The 18,150-nt window shown below is 44.0% G+C and overlaps 1 protein-coding gene across 1 annotated transcript in view; it reads right to left on the bottom strand.

Moving 5' to 3' along the window:
• RELN (reelin) overlaps positions 1 to 18,150 on the bottom strand; it is a 640,798-nt gene that overhangs the window by 148,036 nt on the left and 474,612 nt on the right. The window contains exon 28 of the mRNA XM_088480241.1: positions 10,655 to 10,890. Within this exon, the coding sequence (XP_088336367.1) occupies positions 10,655 to 10,890 (236 nt within the window). The remainder of the gene's footprint in view (positions 1 to 10,654; positions 10,891 to 18,150) is intronic.

Below are 18,150 nucleotides of genomic sequence, written 5' to 3'. Positions count from 1 at the left end.
CAAAGTAGTGCCAAGCGTGCACCTGTGTCATAAGTAAAGGGCCGGCTGGCTTGACCGTTAAAGGGTGCTGTAACCCCCAAAGTACACTCCAAACCAAATAAAAAAATATTTTCTGTGTTTGTGAATTGTGTGCGCAGTAGCCGCACGTGCATCAACAAAGTAGTGCCAAGCGTGCGCCTGTGTCATAAGTAAAGGGCCGGCTGGCTTGACCGTTAAAGGGTGCTGTAACCCCCAAAGTACACTCCAAACCAAATAAAATTTTTTTTTCTGTGTTTGTGAATTGTGTGCGCAGTAGCCGCACGTACATCAACAAAGTAGTGCCAAGCGTGCGCCTGTGTCATAAGTAAAGGGCCGGCTGGCTTGACCGTTAAAGGGTGCTGTAACCCCCAAAGTACACTCCAAACCAAATAAAAAAATATTTTCTGTGTTTGTGAATTGTGTGCGCAGTAGCCGCACGTGCATCAACAAAGTAGTGCCAAGCGTGTGCCTGTGTCATAAGTAAAGGGCCAGCTGGCTTGACCGTTAAAGGGTGCTGTAACCCCCAAAGTACACTCCAAACCAAATAAAAAAATATTTTCTGTGTTTGTGAATTGTGTGCGCAGTAGCCGCACGTGCATCAACAAAGTAGTGCCAAGCGTGCGCCTGTGTCATAAGTAAAGGGCCGGCTGGCTTGACCGTTAAAGGGTGCTGTAACCCCCAAAGTACACTCCAAACCAAATAAAATTTTTTTTTCTGTGTTTGTGAATTGTGTGCGCAGTAGCCGCACGTACATCAACAAAGTAGTGCCAAGCGTGCGCCTGTGTCATATGTAAAGGGCCGTCTGGCTTGACCGTTAAAGGGTGCTGTAACCCCCAAAGTACACTCCAAATCAAATAAAAAAATATTTTCTGTGTTTGTGAATTGTGTGCGCAGTAGCCGCACGTGCATCAACAAAGTAGTGCCAAGCGTGCGCCTGTGTCATAAGTAAAGGGCCGGCTGGCTTGACCGTTAAAGGTGCTGTAACCCCCAAAGTACACTCCAAACCAAATAAAAAAATATTTTCTGTGTTTGTGAATTGTGTGCGCAGTAGCCGCACGTGCATCAACAAAGTAGTGCCAAGCGTGCGCCTGTGTCATAAGTAAAGGGCCAGCTGGCTTGACCGTTAAAGGGTGCTGTAACCCCCAAAGTACACTTCAAACCAAATAAAAAAATATTTTCTGTGTTTGTGAATTGTGTGCGCAGTAGCCGCACGTACATCAACAAAGTAGTGCCAAGCGTGCGCCTGTGTCATAAGTAAAGGGCCGGCTGGCTTGACCGTTAAAGGGTGCTGTAACCCCCAAAGTACACTCCAAACCAAATAAAATATTTTTTTCTGTGTTTGTGAATTGTGTGCGCAGTAGCCGCACGTACATCAACAAAGTAGTGCCAAGCGTGCGCCTGTGTCATAAGTAAAGGGCCGGCTGGCTTGACCGTTAAAGGGTGCTGTAACCCCCAAAGTACACTCCAAACCAAATAAAAAAATTTTTTTCTGTGTTTGAGAATTGTGTACGCAGTAGCCGCACGTGCATCAACAAAGTAGTGCCAAGCGTGCGCCTGTGTCATAAGTAAAGGGCCGGCTGGCTTGACCGTTAAAGGGTGCTGTAACCCCCAAAGTACACTCCAAACCAAATAATTTTTTTTTTTCTGTGTTTGAGAATTGTGTACGCAGTAGCCGCACGTGCATCAACAAAGTAGTGCCAAGCGTGCGCCTGTGTCATAAGTAAAGGGCCGGCTGGCTTGACCGTTAAAGGGTGCTGTAACCCCCAAAGTACACTCCAAACCAAATAAAAAAATATTTTCTGTGTTTGTGAATTGTGTGCGCAGTAGCCGCACGTGCATCAACAAAGTAGTGCCAAGCGTGCGCCTGTGTCATAAGTAAAGGGCCGGCTGGCTTGACCGTTAAAGGGTGCTGTAACCCCCAAAGTACACTCCAAACCAAATAAAAAAATATTTTCTGTGTTTGTGAATTGTGTGCGCAGTAGCCGCACGTGCATCAACAAAAGTAGTGCCATGCGTGCGCCTGTGTCATAAGTAAAGGGCCGGCTGGCTTGACCGTTAAAGGGTGCTGTAACCCCCAAAGTACACTCCAAACCAAATAAAAAAATATTTTCTGTGTTTGTGAATTGTGTGCGCAGTAGCCGCACGTGCATCAACAAAGTAGTGCCAAGCGTGCGCCTGTGTCATAAGTAAAGGGCCGGCTGGCTTGACCGTTAAAGGGTGCTGTAACCCCCAAAGTACACTCCAAACCAAATAAAAAAATATTTTCTGTGTTTGTGAATTGTGTGCGCAGTAGCCGCACGTGCATCAACAAAGTAGTGCCAAGCGTGCACCTGTGTCATAAGTAAAGGGCCGGCTGGCTTGACCGTTAAAGGGTGCTGTAACCCCCAAAGTACACTCCAAACCAAATAAAAGAATATTTTCTGTGTTTGTGAATTGTGTGCGCAGTAGCCGCACGTGCATCAACAAAGTAGTGCCAAGCGTGCGCCTGTGTCATAAGTAAAGGGCCGGCTGGCTTGACCGTTAAAGCGTGCTGTAACCCCCAAAGTACACTCCAGTCCAAACCAAATAAAAAAATATTTTCTGTGTTTGTGAATTGTGTGCGCAGTAGCCGCACGTGCATCAACAAAGTAGTGCCAAGCGTGTGCCTGTGTCATAAGTAAAGGGCCGGCTGGCTTGACCGTTAAAGGGTGCTGTAACCCCCAAAGTACACTCCAAACCAAATAAAAAAATATTTTCTGTGTTTGTGAATTGTGTGCGCAGTAGCCGCACGTGCATCAACAAAGGAGCAGCGCCAAGCGTGCGCCTGTGTCCCATAAGTAAAGGGCCGGCTGGCTCATTTCTTAAAGGGTGGTGTAACCCACAAAGTGCACTACTCTCCAGCAAAAATAAAAAAATATTTTCTGTGTTTGTGTGCGCCTTAGCCGCACGTATATATCAAATCGATATAACATAAATGGAGGACCAAACTTTCTCCGATAAAAATAAAATAGAGAAAGATCAAGAACCACTTCCTCCTAGTGCTGAAGCTGCTCCCACTAGTCATGACATAGACGATAACATGCCATCAACGTCGTCTGCCAAGGCCGATGCCCAATGTCATAGTAGAAGCCACATACAATCCCAAATGACAAAGTTCAGGAAAATGACCTTAAAAAAAACATTTAAATCATCTGAAGAGAAACGTAAACTTACCAATATGCCATTTATGACACGGAGTGGCAAGGAACGGCTAAGGTCTTTCCCTATGACTAGTGTGTGTCATACTAGTATGACTAGTATGTTCATGACTAGTGGTTCAGCTTCACATGACGATGGAAGCCCTCCTCCCGCTAAAAAAATTAAACAAGTTAAGCTGGCAAAAGCACAGCGAAGAACTGTGCGTTCTAAGAAAATATCACAAATCCCCAAGGAGAGTCCAAGTGTGGTGGCGGTTGCGATGCCTGACCTTCCCAGCACTGGACGGGACGAGGTGGCTCTTTCCACCATTTGCACGCCCCCTGCAAGTGCTGAAAGGAGCACCCACAGTCCACTTGCTGATATGCAAATTGAAGATGTCACTGTTGAAGTACAACAGGATGAGGATACTGGTGTAGCTGGCGCTGAGGAGGAAGTTGGCGAGGAGGATTCTGATGGTGATGTGGTTTGTTTAAATCAGGCTCCGGGGGAGACAGTTGTTGTCCGTGGGATGAAAAAGCCCATCACGGTCATGCCTGGGCAGAAGACCAAACATTCCACCTCTTTGGTCTGGCAATATTTCTATCCAAATCCGGACAACAACTGTCTTGCCATATGTACCATATGTAAACGTGGAATAAGTAGGGGTAGGGACGTTAACCACCTAGGAACATCCTCCCTTATACGGCACCTGCAGCGCGTTCATAGTAAGTTACTGTCAAGTTCAGAAACTTTGGCTAAGACCGTAAGCAGTCCAGGGACACCTAAATCCCGTTGTCCTGTTGTATCCAAGCGCCTGCAAACCACACCGTCAACTCCCTCTTCGTCAATTTCCTCCTTAGTCAGGATCGGAAGTAGTCCTGCAGGCCATGTCACTGGCATGACTGACTCTCCTATCCGGGATTCCTCCGGAGGATCCTGCATTGCTACGTCTCCTGCTGCCGCTGCTGCTGTTGCTGCTGCTGGGAGTCGTTCATCATCCCAGAGAGGAAGTAGGAACACCACTACTTTTACTAAACAATTGACCCAAAACGTATAACTGAGGCCTTGACTGCTATGTTGGTGTTAGACGTGCGTCCGGTATCCGCCATTAGTGCAGTGGGATTTAGACAATTGATGGAGGTAGTGTGTCCCCGGTTCCAAATCCCGTCTAGATTCCACTTCACTAGGCAGGCGATACCGAGACTGTACAGTAGCATCAACAAAAGTGTCCTCAGTTTCCTGAAAAATGCCGTTGTACCCAATGTCCACTTAACCACGGACATGTGGACAAGTGGAACAGGGCAGACTAAGGACTATATGACTGTGACAGCCCACTGGGTAGATGTATCACCTTACGCAGCAACAGAAGCAGCGTCATCAGTAGTAGCACCTCAGAAACGCCAGCTCGTTCCAAGGCAGGCTACGCTGTGTATCACCGGTTTCAGTAAGAGGCACACTGCCGACAACCTCTTAGAGAAACTGAGGGAAATCATCGCCCAGTGGCTTACCCCACTTAGACTCTCCTGGGGATTTGTGATATCTGACAACGCCACCAATATTGTGCGGGCATTACATCTGGGCAAATTCCAGCACGTCCCATGTTTTGCTCACACAATAAACTTGGTGGTGCAGAATTTTCTGAAAAGTGACAGGGACGTGCAGGAGACGCTTTGGGTGGCCCAAAAAATTTCTGGCCACTTTCGCCATTCAGCGACTGCGTGCCGAAGACTGGAGCGCCAGCAAACACTCTTGAACCTGCCCCGCCATCATCTGAAGCAAGAGGTTGTGACGTGGTGGAACTCAACCCTCTATATGCTTCAGAGGATGGAGGAGCAGCAAAAGGCCATTCAAGCCTATACATCCACCTATGACATAGGCAAAGGAGGGGGTATGCACCTGACTCAAGCACAGTGGAGAATGATTTCCGTATTGTGCAAGGTTCTCCAGCCCTTCGAACTTACCACACGTGAAGTCAGTTCAGACACTGCCAGCTTGAGTCAGGTCATTCCCCTCATCAGGCTTTTGCAGAAGCAGCTGGAGAAAGTGAAGGAGGAGCTAAGACAGAGCGATTCCGCTCGGCATGTGGGACTTGTGGATGAAGCCCTTCTTTCGCTTTGCCAGGATTCCAGGGTGGTCAATCTGTTGAAATCAGACCACTACATTTTGGCCACCGTGCTCGATCCTAGGTTTAAAGCCTATGTGGTGGCTCTCTTTCCGGCCGACACAAGCCTGCAGAGGTGCAAAGACCTGCTGGTGAAAACACTGCCAGCTGAAGCGGAATGTGACACGTTTATTGAGGTTAATAATAGCATAGGAGCAGAAAAATCAACACATTCTGTGATTTTAGCTGTTTTTATGCTTTTTAAAAAAAAAAATACAGATCCAAAACACAAAACCCAGAACCCAAAACACCGAAGGGTGGTTTTGGCAAAACCAATCCAGATCCAAAACACGAAGAAAGATCCAGATCCAAAACCAAAACACGAAAAGTGGCCGGTGCACACCCCTAATATATATATATATATATATATATATATATATATATATATATATATATGATCATGTGGCTAAAACTCTATAGATTGTGCTTCTTATCAACAAAGTGTTTCACAATTGGCTGGTCCGAGACCTTACTATTCAAAGCTGTCCCGATTGCCGATCTATGCAAGGTGAATTTCCATAGACCATGTCCCTGAGAGCCCACGTGTAGGAGATCAACACAAGGCATTATTGCAGTTGAAATTCAATTGGATATTTATGCTAGATACAGTGAAACCAAGGGTTTTAAATGACCATTTGTCATTTAGCTTGTATTTTTAACTGATTTAGTTTAGAAATTGTAGTTTTCTGATAGTGTATTTTTTACTATTATTAGTCTAGGCTGCTTTAGCGATCAATATTAAGATTTTATAGCTATGGATCTGGAGTTGGTGACCATGTTGGTCCTTTTGTATGCCTCTCCACTCACTCATATCGATCTTTTCGGGATTGTCAGTTTAAATGTATAAATTAGCATGTGCAGATTCCCGATATTCGGGAATCTGCGATCAGCAGTGAACTGGCGTTCACTGCTGAACCAGGCCTAATGTCCGTTTACTTGATACTTTCTGTTCTGACGTTACTGGAAACTACTGGAGGTGTGCGGGAGCCGCAGACAGAGAAAGTGCACAACAGGTGTTTCTCTATTTTAGGTGAAAGTTTTGTATGATATATTTGTATCCTGATGATGGCTTGTTAATAAACCCGAAACGTTGATTCTTATCGGTATTGCCGTCTTCTTGTAAAGAAGTCCAGAGAGCGTGTCACGCTTGGCTTAACGGAATCCCCTATGGAGGGGATGGAAGGTGAGATCCCTGGAGGAAATAGAAGCCGAAGGCGTGGGGCTTGAATATAGGATCTCCTCATCCACAATATCAGACGTTGACGAGACCTGTCCAAAGGCGTGGAGTCTAACCAACTGGGAGGTGTTCACCAGTGACCCCCTCCAAGCCGGTTATGGGTATTTAGCTACACCCAGCTGGCAGGTCGTGGCCCTTTGGACAGGTGTCTGAGATTGCGGAAATAGAGACCAAATAAGCGATGGCCCAGAGGATGTACTTCTACCAGAAGTACCTGGATACTAACATAGGTCGGAAGACAAGTGCTTGAGGCACTGCAGAGCCAAGGAGTGGCACTATCACTGTGTCCTGGAGACAGGGTATATGACGCACAGATGCGCCAGCTAATGGTACCAGTGACGCCCACCGGCGTGGTATTTGGACGCTCAGTTGCATAAGAAGGTGGTGCTGGTATAGCGCACTGGTGAGGGATACGGACGTAGAATTGCGTCAAACGGTGGTTCCGTATAGCACACAGATGAAGTTTTGGACGCAATATTGCATCAGGGGGTGGTATCCGAGTTGCACACAGGCGAGGTGTTTGGACGCACTGCTGCACAAAGGTTGGCACTTGTAGCACACACAGGCAAGATGTTTCAGACACACTGTCTCACGAGGTGTTGGAACTTGTATCGCACACAGGCAAGATGTTACAGACACACTGTGGCACAAGGAGTAGTACTTGATTCTCAAAGAGATCGCGTAGGGAACATGTAACGGGGGATCAGCAATACACATGGCAGCGACAACGTTACACAGGCCACTTCTTTTCATCTTGGCTTTACACCCTAACGTAGCAGATCGTTGGTGGACAGCATCAGCTGACCACCACCATGCTACCATTGGGCAAATGTTAGTCAGGTGATGTGAACTGTCATGGCTGCGCCCATGACGGCAACCACAGCAACCAGGCACAGCGCAACTCACGGAGGTCCACATGGCTCTAGGTATAATACTCAGCGCGTTACTCGCCGTTGCACCTGACGTCTGATCACCCGAGGGACCAGGGGAAGCCGGCGCTGTGGTGAGTAACGGCCGATCCTAGGCTGCAACCTGACAGAGTGCCACCAGTTTGGATATCCATACAGTATTTTGTGTGCCCAACAGCTATTGAGAGCAATTGGATTGGAAGTGCCTGCACCTTTGGATTTATGTATATATAGTTCTGGCACTCTCTTGTGTAATTCTCTTATAAACATGCACCGGTGCCCTCCTTGGACCCTAGAGTCCTATGTAGTGCAGTAAGGAAATGGCGGCACTCAGCAACTATATGTAAATTCAATAAATTTGAATCTGATGTTTCGGGCCGTAGCCCATCATCAGGGATCTATCTAATCTATCCATTCTATCTAATCTATCTATCTATCTATCTATCTATCTATCTATCTATCTATCTATCTATCTATCTATCTATCTGTCTGTCTGTCTGTCTGTCTATCTATCTATCTATCTATCTATCTATCTATCTATCTATCTATCTATCTATCTATCTATCTATCTCTGCAGGGATCCGGCACTGATAAATGAAAAAATATTAATAAATCTGAAATTTCAAATTTTGAATGACATTGCCTTGACCGAGCACCTTTGTAACCTGTTTTTATAATACCCCTGGAGTACCACCTCTCCACTTTACCAAGATATATATATATCTGTTGGTGGGATTATCTGTTAGGGGGTACCAGCCCAAATATTGCCTAGGGCACGAAATTGGCTAGGGCCGGCTCTGTTGGCAGAGTATAATAAATCGACAAGGGCATATTCATGCAGACCACAAGAAAACACATATGCTCCTATCTATAAATGAATAGCTTATGGGTGCTCAACCCCAGGGGCAAAATACTAACTTTGCCATCACTGGGCATACAGCACATTTTAAAATACTGCACAACACTCATGTGTTGAAGCTGCAGGACTGGATGCAATGTACAGCAACACAGGTAGGTAAATAACTGGGGATGTAGATATAATCCCGACAGTCAGGATGCCAACGCTTAGAATGCCGGCGCCAGAATCCCGACACCTGCCAGAATCCCAGCGCCGGCATCTCGACAGAAAGTACTGGGGTAAGGGTTAGGCACTAGGGGGAGAGTTAGGCACTAAGGGTGAGGGTTAGGTTTAGGGTCCGGGGGTGTGTGTTAGGTTTAGGCACTGGGGGGGAAGAGTTAGGTTTAGGCAGCGAGGAGGGAGGGTTAGGGGTAGGGAGAGGGGGAGGGTTAGGATACTGACCGACAGGTGTCGGCATCCTAACCATGTCGGGACGCCGGCGTCGGGATTTTCACTGCTGAGATCCCAAGCGCCAGCATCCCGTTCCCAACCCAATAATTGTACTGTACCTCCAAAATAGTCAGACCCTGACTATTGTGATTACTCAGATTGAGCACTCCTCCTCTGAGGTATGTAAAATAGTCACTTTTAAGAATGGTCCAAAATTCTTGGCAGTGCTCGTAACTCCCTTTGATGGGATAATTTCTTAGTAAATATGTCTTTCCGAAAAAAAAAAAACGATATTCCTTTTTCAACACGCTAGACAACACCCCTTCAGTGTCAGACATGACCTCAATCACAGCAGGGGATCTCCCATCGTGAAATACTGTAAACTTTATTTCCACTTTCGTACATAATGTGCATCATAAAAAGTATTGAGAATAAAACAAGATGGCAGCATACCAGAATAAACCTTTTTAGAAAGGCACAGTGATAAGCATTAGGGGTGATAATGCTACCCCAAGGCAATTCACTTTCTATGTTAGATGAGTCTGACAGATCCCTTCAGAGGTTCCAGGTAGTGGCAGCTCCCACAGATAACCAACATGTTTCATCTAAGCAGACTTTCACCTTAACCCCCCACAGGTGCCTTTTCTCGCTGGCTTTTCCTCGCAACTCCTGAAGCTGTGAGAAAAAGTCCACCTAGGGGAGATGATGCGTGGGGTTAACCCCGCTAATTGAATTGCCGCAGGTAATTCGATTCAGTATAAAATATAGATCATAGATCTCACGAGCAGGGCCCTCTTCCCTCATGTACTTTTCCTTCCCTCACTTATACCATCATCTCTTCCCCAATGCCTACAACTACACCTATCCTTTGGGTATTATGACTGCTGATCATAGGAGTCTTTATAATGGATGCAAGGTGTGCGGTGCACACGGGCCCCTGTGTCCAGGGGGGCCCACACCGCACACCCTGCACCCGTAGTTAATAAATACTTACCTCTTTGCAGGTTCCGATGTGCTGCTCCGCAGCACCGGCCTGGCACGCAGAGCAGCAAAAAAGCACTGGGAAAATGTCGGCGGCCATTTTCCCGGTGACCTGCACATGTGCAGAAAAGATGTTCCCGGGAAAATAGGCATGGGCGCCATTTTCCTGGAGACCCGCACATGCGTAGTAGACTCTGGCATGAAGCCCAAATCTACCGCGCTCAGTGCGCTGACAGACAGGAGGGGGCAAAAACGGAGGCTGCTTATGGGCCCCCTCCCCTCTTGAAACGCCCCTACTGCTTATGCAGCAATGCTTATAAACCATATCCATGTTCTGCTATGTTCTTTACTGTAAGTGACCATGTTCTTATTTTGTTCATACTGTTTCTTTCTATATACTTTGTAAGGTGCTGCGGACCTCTTGTGGTGCCATATAAATAAAGGATAATAATAATAATAATACAGATAACCTATTGTAACCTCAGCAGAAGTGCTTTCAATTAGGAGAATATTTTGTTTTTTAAGAAAGTTGATTGAAAAAGGCAAAATGTGAGAGAGAGATCTAAGCAACGACAACAAAAACAACTAAATAATTTGGCAACTGAGCCCATTAAATAAAAAAAATGTAAGTTAGGTCAAAATCTAAATCATGCTTAATAGAATTCCTATTTAAATGCGTACTGGTCAATGTGTCACTAGCATATTATAGAACTTATTTCAATAACCAATCTGGCCATTTGTACAAAAATGTAATACTAACTACTTGTTAGCATAATGTACCAACACTTTGGCAGCATAATAACCACAGTATTTTATGTGCTTTGTGCAAATTATGTTCACAACCACACTTAAACCATATACATTTCAATGCTAAATATACAATGATGTCACTGCTAGAAACCTACCTTGAAGCAAGTGATCTTGGGATTACAATTGTTATTCTTGTCCAATCTTCATTGTCTCCTTGGTAGTAAGAAGTTGGTTCACCCAATTCCCGAGAACTTCCCTCACAGTCTTTGATGCCAGGGGATGCAGGATAGCACCCCTCCCTCACCAGCGACCAAGACAAGCCTGCATCATGAGAGTACTGAAGGAAGACCGGGGCAGCATTGCTGAACTCCTTACTGCAGCCTAAATTCAACTGAAGCAGATAAATAGATTAGGTCACCCATAACAGTTATGTAATCGATGTGGTTAGGTGATTTTTATGTAGGTTTAGAAGCATCTTAAAACCTTAAACCAGCAATTTAATGAAAATTACAAGTACATGAAAATTCATCCAGAAATTACCATAAACTCCTTCAAGCCCCTGCTGACAGCTACTGTACAAATATGACTGGGAAAAGTAAACAATTACTTGTTAACTATTTTGGAGAAAATAAACACTATTTGAGGGCAGATTCTTCCCATATCCTCTTACAGCTACACAATTTCTCTTATACCCTATATTTTCTCCTTGTAACTTGTAATTTTGTGAGGAGCTCCACACAGTGGTGGCAACATTTATAATATTGTTATTATTACAGTTATAGTTTGATTTCTTAATGTAATACCCAGGCCAATAATTCTGTTAGTGGACAGTTCTAATGACAGCTGATGTATTATTTGGAGCCTATTTGTTAAAAACAGGTTACTATGAGGGCCCACCAGGGGTGAGATGTTCAATCACATTGAGGACCCTGGTGTTACCATCTGTCATTGGTTCCTTGATTTGTGATGATGGACCTAGGTATGGGATTTGTTACCAGGAATGCTAGAGACTTGGGTGATCCTTTACATAATCTTTCTCTGTACTTTGGGCTACCAGGCTTAAATCTTTTAAAATGGGTTAAAAAAAAGCCTATCTCTGCCCACTTCCTTCAGGTTATGTAGCAGATTGTAGTCATTTTAAGAAGAAAAACTTGGTGATATCTGTGTATGACAACATTGAGCAGCACAAAAAATATATATTTTTCACCTTTCTATTTTTAATTTAAATTTTCTTGCTAATGCATTTATGAAGAGTACCCATACATGTACATCTTACTCATAGGGCTCGATCCAATTAGGTGCGATGGGTGCGATGTGCCGTGGCAATGGCGTTAAAACACCGGCAACGGCCCAGCACATCGCACCCTTCGCAGCCCGACTCGCCACTGAATTCGAATGAATTTGCTCGCTGCCCTATGGGGCAGCGAGCACTTTCAGGCGACCCCGGGCGGCCGTCAAGCACGCCCAATATCGCGATGACTCGCACACGCGAGTACATCGTACCTAATTGGATCGAGCCCATAGTGTCAAGTATGTTTAAACACCAGGGAGGAGATTTATCAAATCTTGGAAAGAGATAAAGTATCAACCAATCAGCTTCTAAAGTTGGCCATACACGAGACCAACTTTCCCCCAACCATCCAACTAGTTGGCTGGTTGGAATGAAAAAAAAGGAGAAGGAGATGTATCAAGCCTTGGAGAGAAATAAAGTACCAACCAATCAGCTGCTGTCATTTTACAGGCTGTGCTAGAAAAACAACAGTTAAGCTGACCATACACCAGACCAACTTTCCTCCAACCATCCTACTAGTTGGTTGGTGGGAATGAAAATCCAGTAATGCATGGGAGCAAATGACAATCAGCAATTTGCTCCCAAACACCAGAACAAAAGAGAAATCTGCGCTTTTTAATCTGTGCTGGGACACCAGAAATATCAAAATATGAAAAATAAGTGATATAGATTTAATAGGCTGAAAATCAGCACAAATTATCACATAAATACATAAAGAGCTGATCAGACTATTCGAAACAAACATACATAAACACAATGATTACAAACAATTGGTAACAATAGGTAGCAAATTGCAGTGTTCTAAGGACACTAATAAAAATTATTTGTATCCGTATGTGAAGAGATACAAATAGATATATACACAAAATAAATAAAAAACTATATTCACAAATGACCAGACAATCACATCAATGTGGATAATGAACCGGCAGGAAAGATTCACCTGTGTGGCAAATTAACCCTTAATTTAAAGGGAGACAGTCTCGTAAATGGCACCAGTCATATGGAATATTTAAATGAGCAAAAGGATATAGTAATATTAATAATATCCCAAATGCTGGTGACCCATCAAATGTCAAATGGTGTGGAGATTCCTTGTATTATTCAATATAATATTAATATAAAAGTTACCTTGTATAGGTCAGGATTCTGTAAGTGAGAGGAGAGCAACTTTGTGGTAATAAACCCGCTAGATGCCTGCTGGGTACCGTGTCTAGACCGCAGCGGCTGGATGATAGCGAGGTGGTAAATGGCTCTGGTAAGGTAACTCACGGGGGAAAAAAATCCTCTCCAGATATCCTCAATCACCGGATCACTGTAGAAAGGAACGGTGGGCGGTGTGAATGAACCGCAATAGAGCACCGGGGGATGGTAGCAAGGTGGTAAATGGCTCTGGTAAGGTAACTCATGGGGGTATACTCCTCTCCAGATATCCTCAATCACCGGAGTACTGTGGAAAGGAACGGTGGGCGGTGTGAATGAACCGCAATAGAACACCTGCTGGGCGCTTCAGGATGGTAGCGGCGTTCAGGATGGCCGCAGCAGCCGGCTGCTATCCGTCCCAAGGAAACGGCGTGAGGATAATCAGCGGTCAATTACTGGGACCAGGGCAACAATTGGTCAGGCAGGGTCAACCGTTCAAAACAAAGAGACCGGCACACAGGTAATCGGGCAAGGACAGCTCCCGTCTCCAAATAATGGGAAGTTGGCAGCAATGTAGCCAGTATGTTTGTCAGCCTTCTATTGAATAGACCAATGGGACAGGTACTGACTCCAAAACCAGTTCAGTTGTGAAGAGGGAAGCTGGTTTTGGAGTCAGTACCTGTCCCATTGGTCTATTCAATAGAAGGCTGACAAACATACTGGCTACATTGCTGCCAACTTCCCATTATTTGGAGACGGGAGCTGTCCTTGCCCGATTACCTGTGTGCCGGTCTCTTTGTTTTGAACGGTTGACCCTGCCTGACCAATTGCTGCCCTGGTCCCAGTAATTGACCGCTGATTATCCTCATGCCGTTCCCTTGGGACGGATAGCAGCCGGCTGCTGCGGCCATCCTGAACGCCGCTACCATCCTGAAGCGCCCAGCAGGTGTTCTATTGCGGTTCATTCACACCGCCCACCGTTCCTTTCCACAGTGCTCCGGTGATTGAGGATATCTGGAGAGGAGTATACCCCCATGAGTTACCTTACCAGAGCCATTTACCACCTTGCTACCATCCCCCGGTGCTCTATTGCGGTTCATTCACACCGCCCACCGTTCCTTTCTACAGTGCTCCGGTGATTGAGGATATCTGGAGAGGATTTTTTTCCCCCGTGAGTTAACTTACCAGAGCCATTTACCACCTCGCTATCATCCAGCCGCTGCGGTCTAGACACGGTACCCAGCAGGCATCTAGCGGGTTTATTACCACAAAGTTGCTCTCCTCTCACTTACAGAATCCTGACCTATACAAGGTAACTTTTATATTAATGTTGTATTGAATAATACAAGGAATCTCCACACCATTTGACATTTGATGGGTCACCAGCATTTGGGATATTATTAATATTACTATATCCTTTTGCTCATTTAAATATTCCATATGACTGGTGCCATTTACGAGACTGTCTCCCTTTAAATTAAGGGTTAATTTGCCACACAGGTGAAACTTTCCTGCCGGTTCATTATCCACATTGATGTGATTGGTCATTTGTGAATATAGTTTTTTATTTATTTTGTGTATATATCTATTTGTATCTCTTCATATATGGATACAAATTATTTTTATTAGTGTCCTTAGAACACTGCAAATTGCTACCTATTGTTACCAATTGTTTGTAATCATTGTGTTTATGTATGTTTGTTTCGAATAGAGTCTGATCAACTCTTTATGTATTTATGTGATAATTTGTGCAGATTTTCAGCCTATTAAATCTATATCACTTATTTTTCATGTTTTGATATTTCTGGTGTCCCAGCACAGATTAAAAAGCGCAGATTTCTCTTTTGTTTATCCAGTATATAAGGTTGACAATCACCTTATTTTTTGTCTGCTGCATTTTTTTCTGATTTCCCTGTCTATATTTAGCGCTAGGTATTTTTCTGTGTCCCAAACACCAAAAAGCACAAAAAGGTTGTTCGGGCAAGTTGGGTACATCTGTTTGTTTTATATAACTTGTCTGAACAACAGCTTTTGTCTGTTTCCGGTGTTGGGGAGCAAATAGCTGATTGTCATTTGCTCCCATGCATTACTGTAAAATGACAGCAGCTGATTGGTTGGTACTTTATCTCTCTCCAAGGCTTGATACATCTCCTTCTCCTTCTTGGACAGATAAAGGTTTCATATAATTGACCCTAATAACAAGCAGAAAAGCAAGCATTCATACCTGTCCATTATCACACTGGGAGCTTTAACTACCTTGCTGATTCTACTTTTAAAAATCACTAAAAATGCTGAAATAACAGAAGTAAAAATATTAAAAGTTAAAAAAACATGCTCAGCCTTCTCTATATCTGGAAAAATCATAACAACAGGAAATATCAGCTTTGGACTTTGTAGCTCTTTTTGTTCTGTGTGATGCAATGCTATTAGCCTCAGTGATAAAACACAATGAGCAGCAAGATTGTTTTGTGCTGCAGTTATTTTGGCTGCTGAAACTAGCACCTATAACAAGAGGTTTTGCACATATTCCTCAATCAGGTGTCTGCTCCAAGGTTGTGTGTGGTACATGGTGAAGGTTTAGAAAAAAACTAAATGATGAATTACTTCTTTATGTAGTCTCTGCTGAGAATCTAGATAACACCTGCCCAGCTGCTATGTCACAAGCTGCACAGAGAATGTGTTAATGTGAGAGGCGTTGATGATCTTCACAGGACTGTTTAACACTTCTGGAACTAGAAATCCTCGCAATAGATTCACTGGTTAAACAAAAGCCCTTAAGTGTTGTCGCTTTGCAAGTTTGCTATTAGCCCTGTCTGCAATACAATTATATAGAGGGGTATACGCAATAGGTTGTGAACTTCATGAACCAGTGTGTTCTTGGCTACATATATATATATATATATATATATATATATATACACAAGATAAATGTGTTTCCCTATTTCATCTGACTGATGGTTGAAATGCAGCTTTCCATCAGGGGTTTTATCACCAAAACCCGGTATTAGATAGCTCTAGGATAAGAACAGGAGCGCACAATGTAATAAAATGTAATCTTTAAAAATATCATAAAAGCCTACATTGAGGTTAAGATACTGTGAATCAGCTTATTACAAGCCTGGTGACACTTGAGATGTCTGTCACTCCGATCGCTGCTGCTTATTTACTCTGCACCTCTGAGCCACACTTTTACCTAGAGGGACGGCAGAAGTCTTTTTAAAGCAGCCGTCAGCGTGCAAAGTCTGGTCACGAAGTGATTGTATAGGTCACTATCACAGGCACGCTCAAACGCGTTTCAACATTGCAGACTTCATCAGTGGGTTACTATTATACTATAAGATTTATTCATTATTTTGTTTGTCACCATGATGGCACCTAAGGTTGCCACCTCATCCCTTTAATAAGGGACACATGCATTACACAGATTCTGTGGCTGGCTGACTTCAAGTCTCCATTTCACCTGGTTTAATCCACTTGCCTGGCACAAACACATGAGATGAGCCTGCAGCCAGGAGTGCTTTACCTGAAATGGCTGCATCACATGCATCCAGGCCGGCCAGCTGCACTGAGAGTGATGTTGCAGTCTGTGACTGCCGATATCACTCCCGAAATCGCATCCCAGAAAGCAGTGCAAACTCTGGAGCACTTGCTCTGTAGCAAAAGTGCAAGTTGGGGAACATAGTCCCTCCCGAGCACATATATGCTGTAATCTGATCAGTCCCCCCTACCCCATGCTCCACTATGCTCTGTAATAAGGTAAGGGGTGGGGCTATGCAACAGGGGAGGGGGATAATGGGGGGGTCATCTTTTGACACTTGGGAATGGGTTATGCCCCACAAAAGTTTTTTTGGGGGGGAAGGAGGATATATTTAATACAAATTCATGTACAGTGATACATGGGGAGCGGGGCACTAATAAAGTGGGGGCTCATTTACACTGGGGGTGGGGCTCTGCCACTGGGATCTATTACCACAAGGAGGTGGGGAGTGATAATGCTGGGGATCTTTTGGCACTGAGGGGTTATTATTATTCTGATTATTATTATTTTTATTTCATTCATTCATTTATATATATATATATATATATATATATATATAAAGAGAGAGAGAGAGAGAGAGAGAGAGTGAGAGAGAGAACATCAATTGGCGGCACTCCAAGGTTTTGAAACGAACAAAGACACTCCAACAACAAAGTTGCTTATCAACGTTTCAGATGATTTTACTTCATCTTTCGTCAGGATACAGCTGAAACGTTGATAAGCAACTTTGTTGTTGGAGTGTCCTTGTTCGTTTCAAATCCTTGGAGTGCCGCCAACTGATGTTCTATTACATGGAAATTGTTTCCCCGGGAGGGCACCCAGGTTAATATCCACATTTACGCGGAGTGCCGGTCAAAAGGAATGTGTATATGTATGTATATGTATATATATATATATATATATATATATATATATATTATATATCTATATACTGTTCGACAGAGATTTTTATTAATAAATTCTTCTCTATAAGGGTCTGACAATTAATGGGATGAATATAGAGGTACTATAATTGTCATTATAGCATATTATTACACCAGTCCTAAAACATTGTGTAGTTTAAATTGGATTAAGTTGCTTTAATGGTTCCCAAAAGCTGTATTCATGAAAGTGTATTTTAAATAATGATATGCAACAGGTGTGTATGAATTCATTTAATAGGTTATATGGTATATTCATTATAAGTGACCTGTGGATAGATATTCTACTGCCTTTTGAAAAAAAACCCTGTGAGAGTGGAGAAATGCCTCAAGGGATGTGGTTAGACTGACTACTGCAGTATTTTATTGTCCTACTGCCCTATTTGGACTCTGCCCAGTCATGGGCTTAAGCAGTATTTATCCTCACACAGGGTTAAGTTACTTGTCATTTATTTCACGTGGAGTCCGAGTCCGATTTGAGGGAGACAGAGCTGGTGCAAGACTGTATTGCACTGAGGACCCCTGTGAGACACAGCCATGAGTTGCTGCCTGGGTCTAAGGAGATGGAGCCAAGTGCTGTCAGAGGAAAGCCTGCACCACCTCGTGGACTCTTGGGAGACACAGCCGGTAGTTGCTGGCCTGAGAGCAGGTCTCTGGGGAGACTTAGCCGGCGGCTGCTGGAGACGAGCCGCGGTACTAATAACTTTATACATCAATATATTTTTACAGCGCTACACGCTCTTTACCCACCCGGTGGAC

This window comes from Taudactylus pleione, unplaced genomic scaffold (assembly GCF_031769625.1).
Source record: "Taudactylus pleione unplaced genomic scaffold, aTauple2 ptg000251l, whole genome shotgun sequence".
NCBI lineage: Eukaryota > Metazoa > Chordata > Amphibia > Anura > Myobatrachidae > Taudactylus > Taudactylus pleione.
The sequence above is the reverse complement of the archived record's forward strand: the minus strand, read 5'-3'. Positions and strand labels throughout refer to the sequence as shown.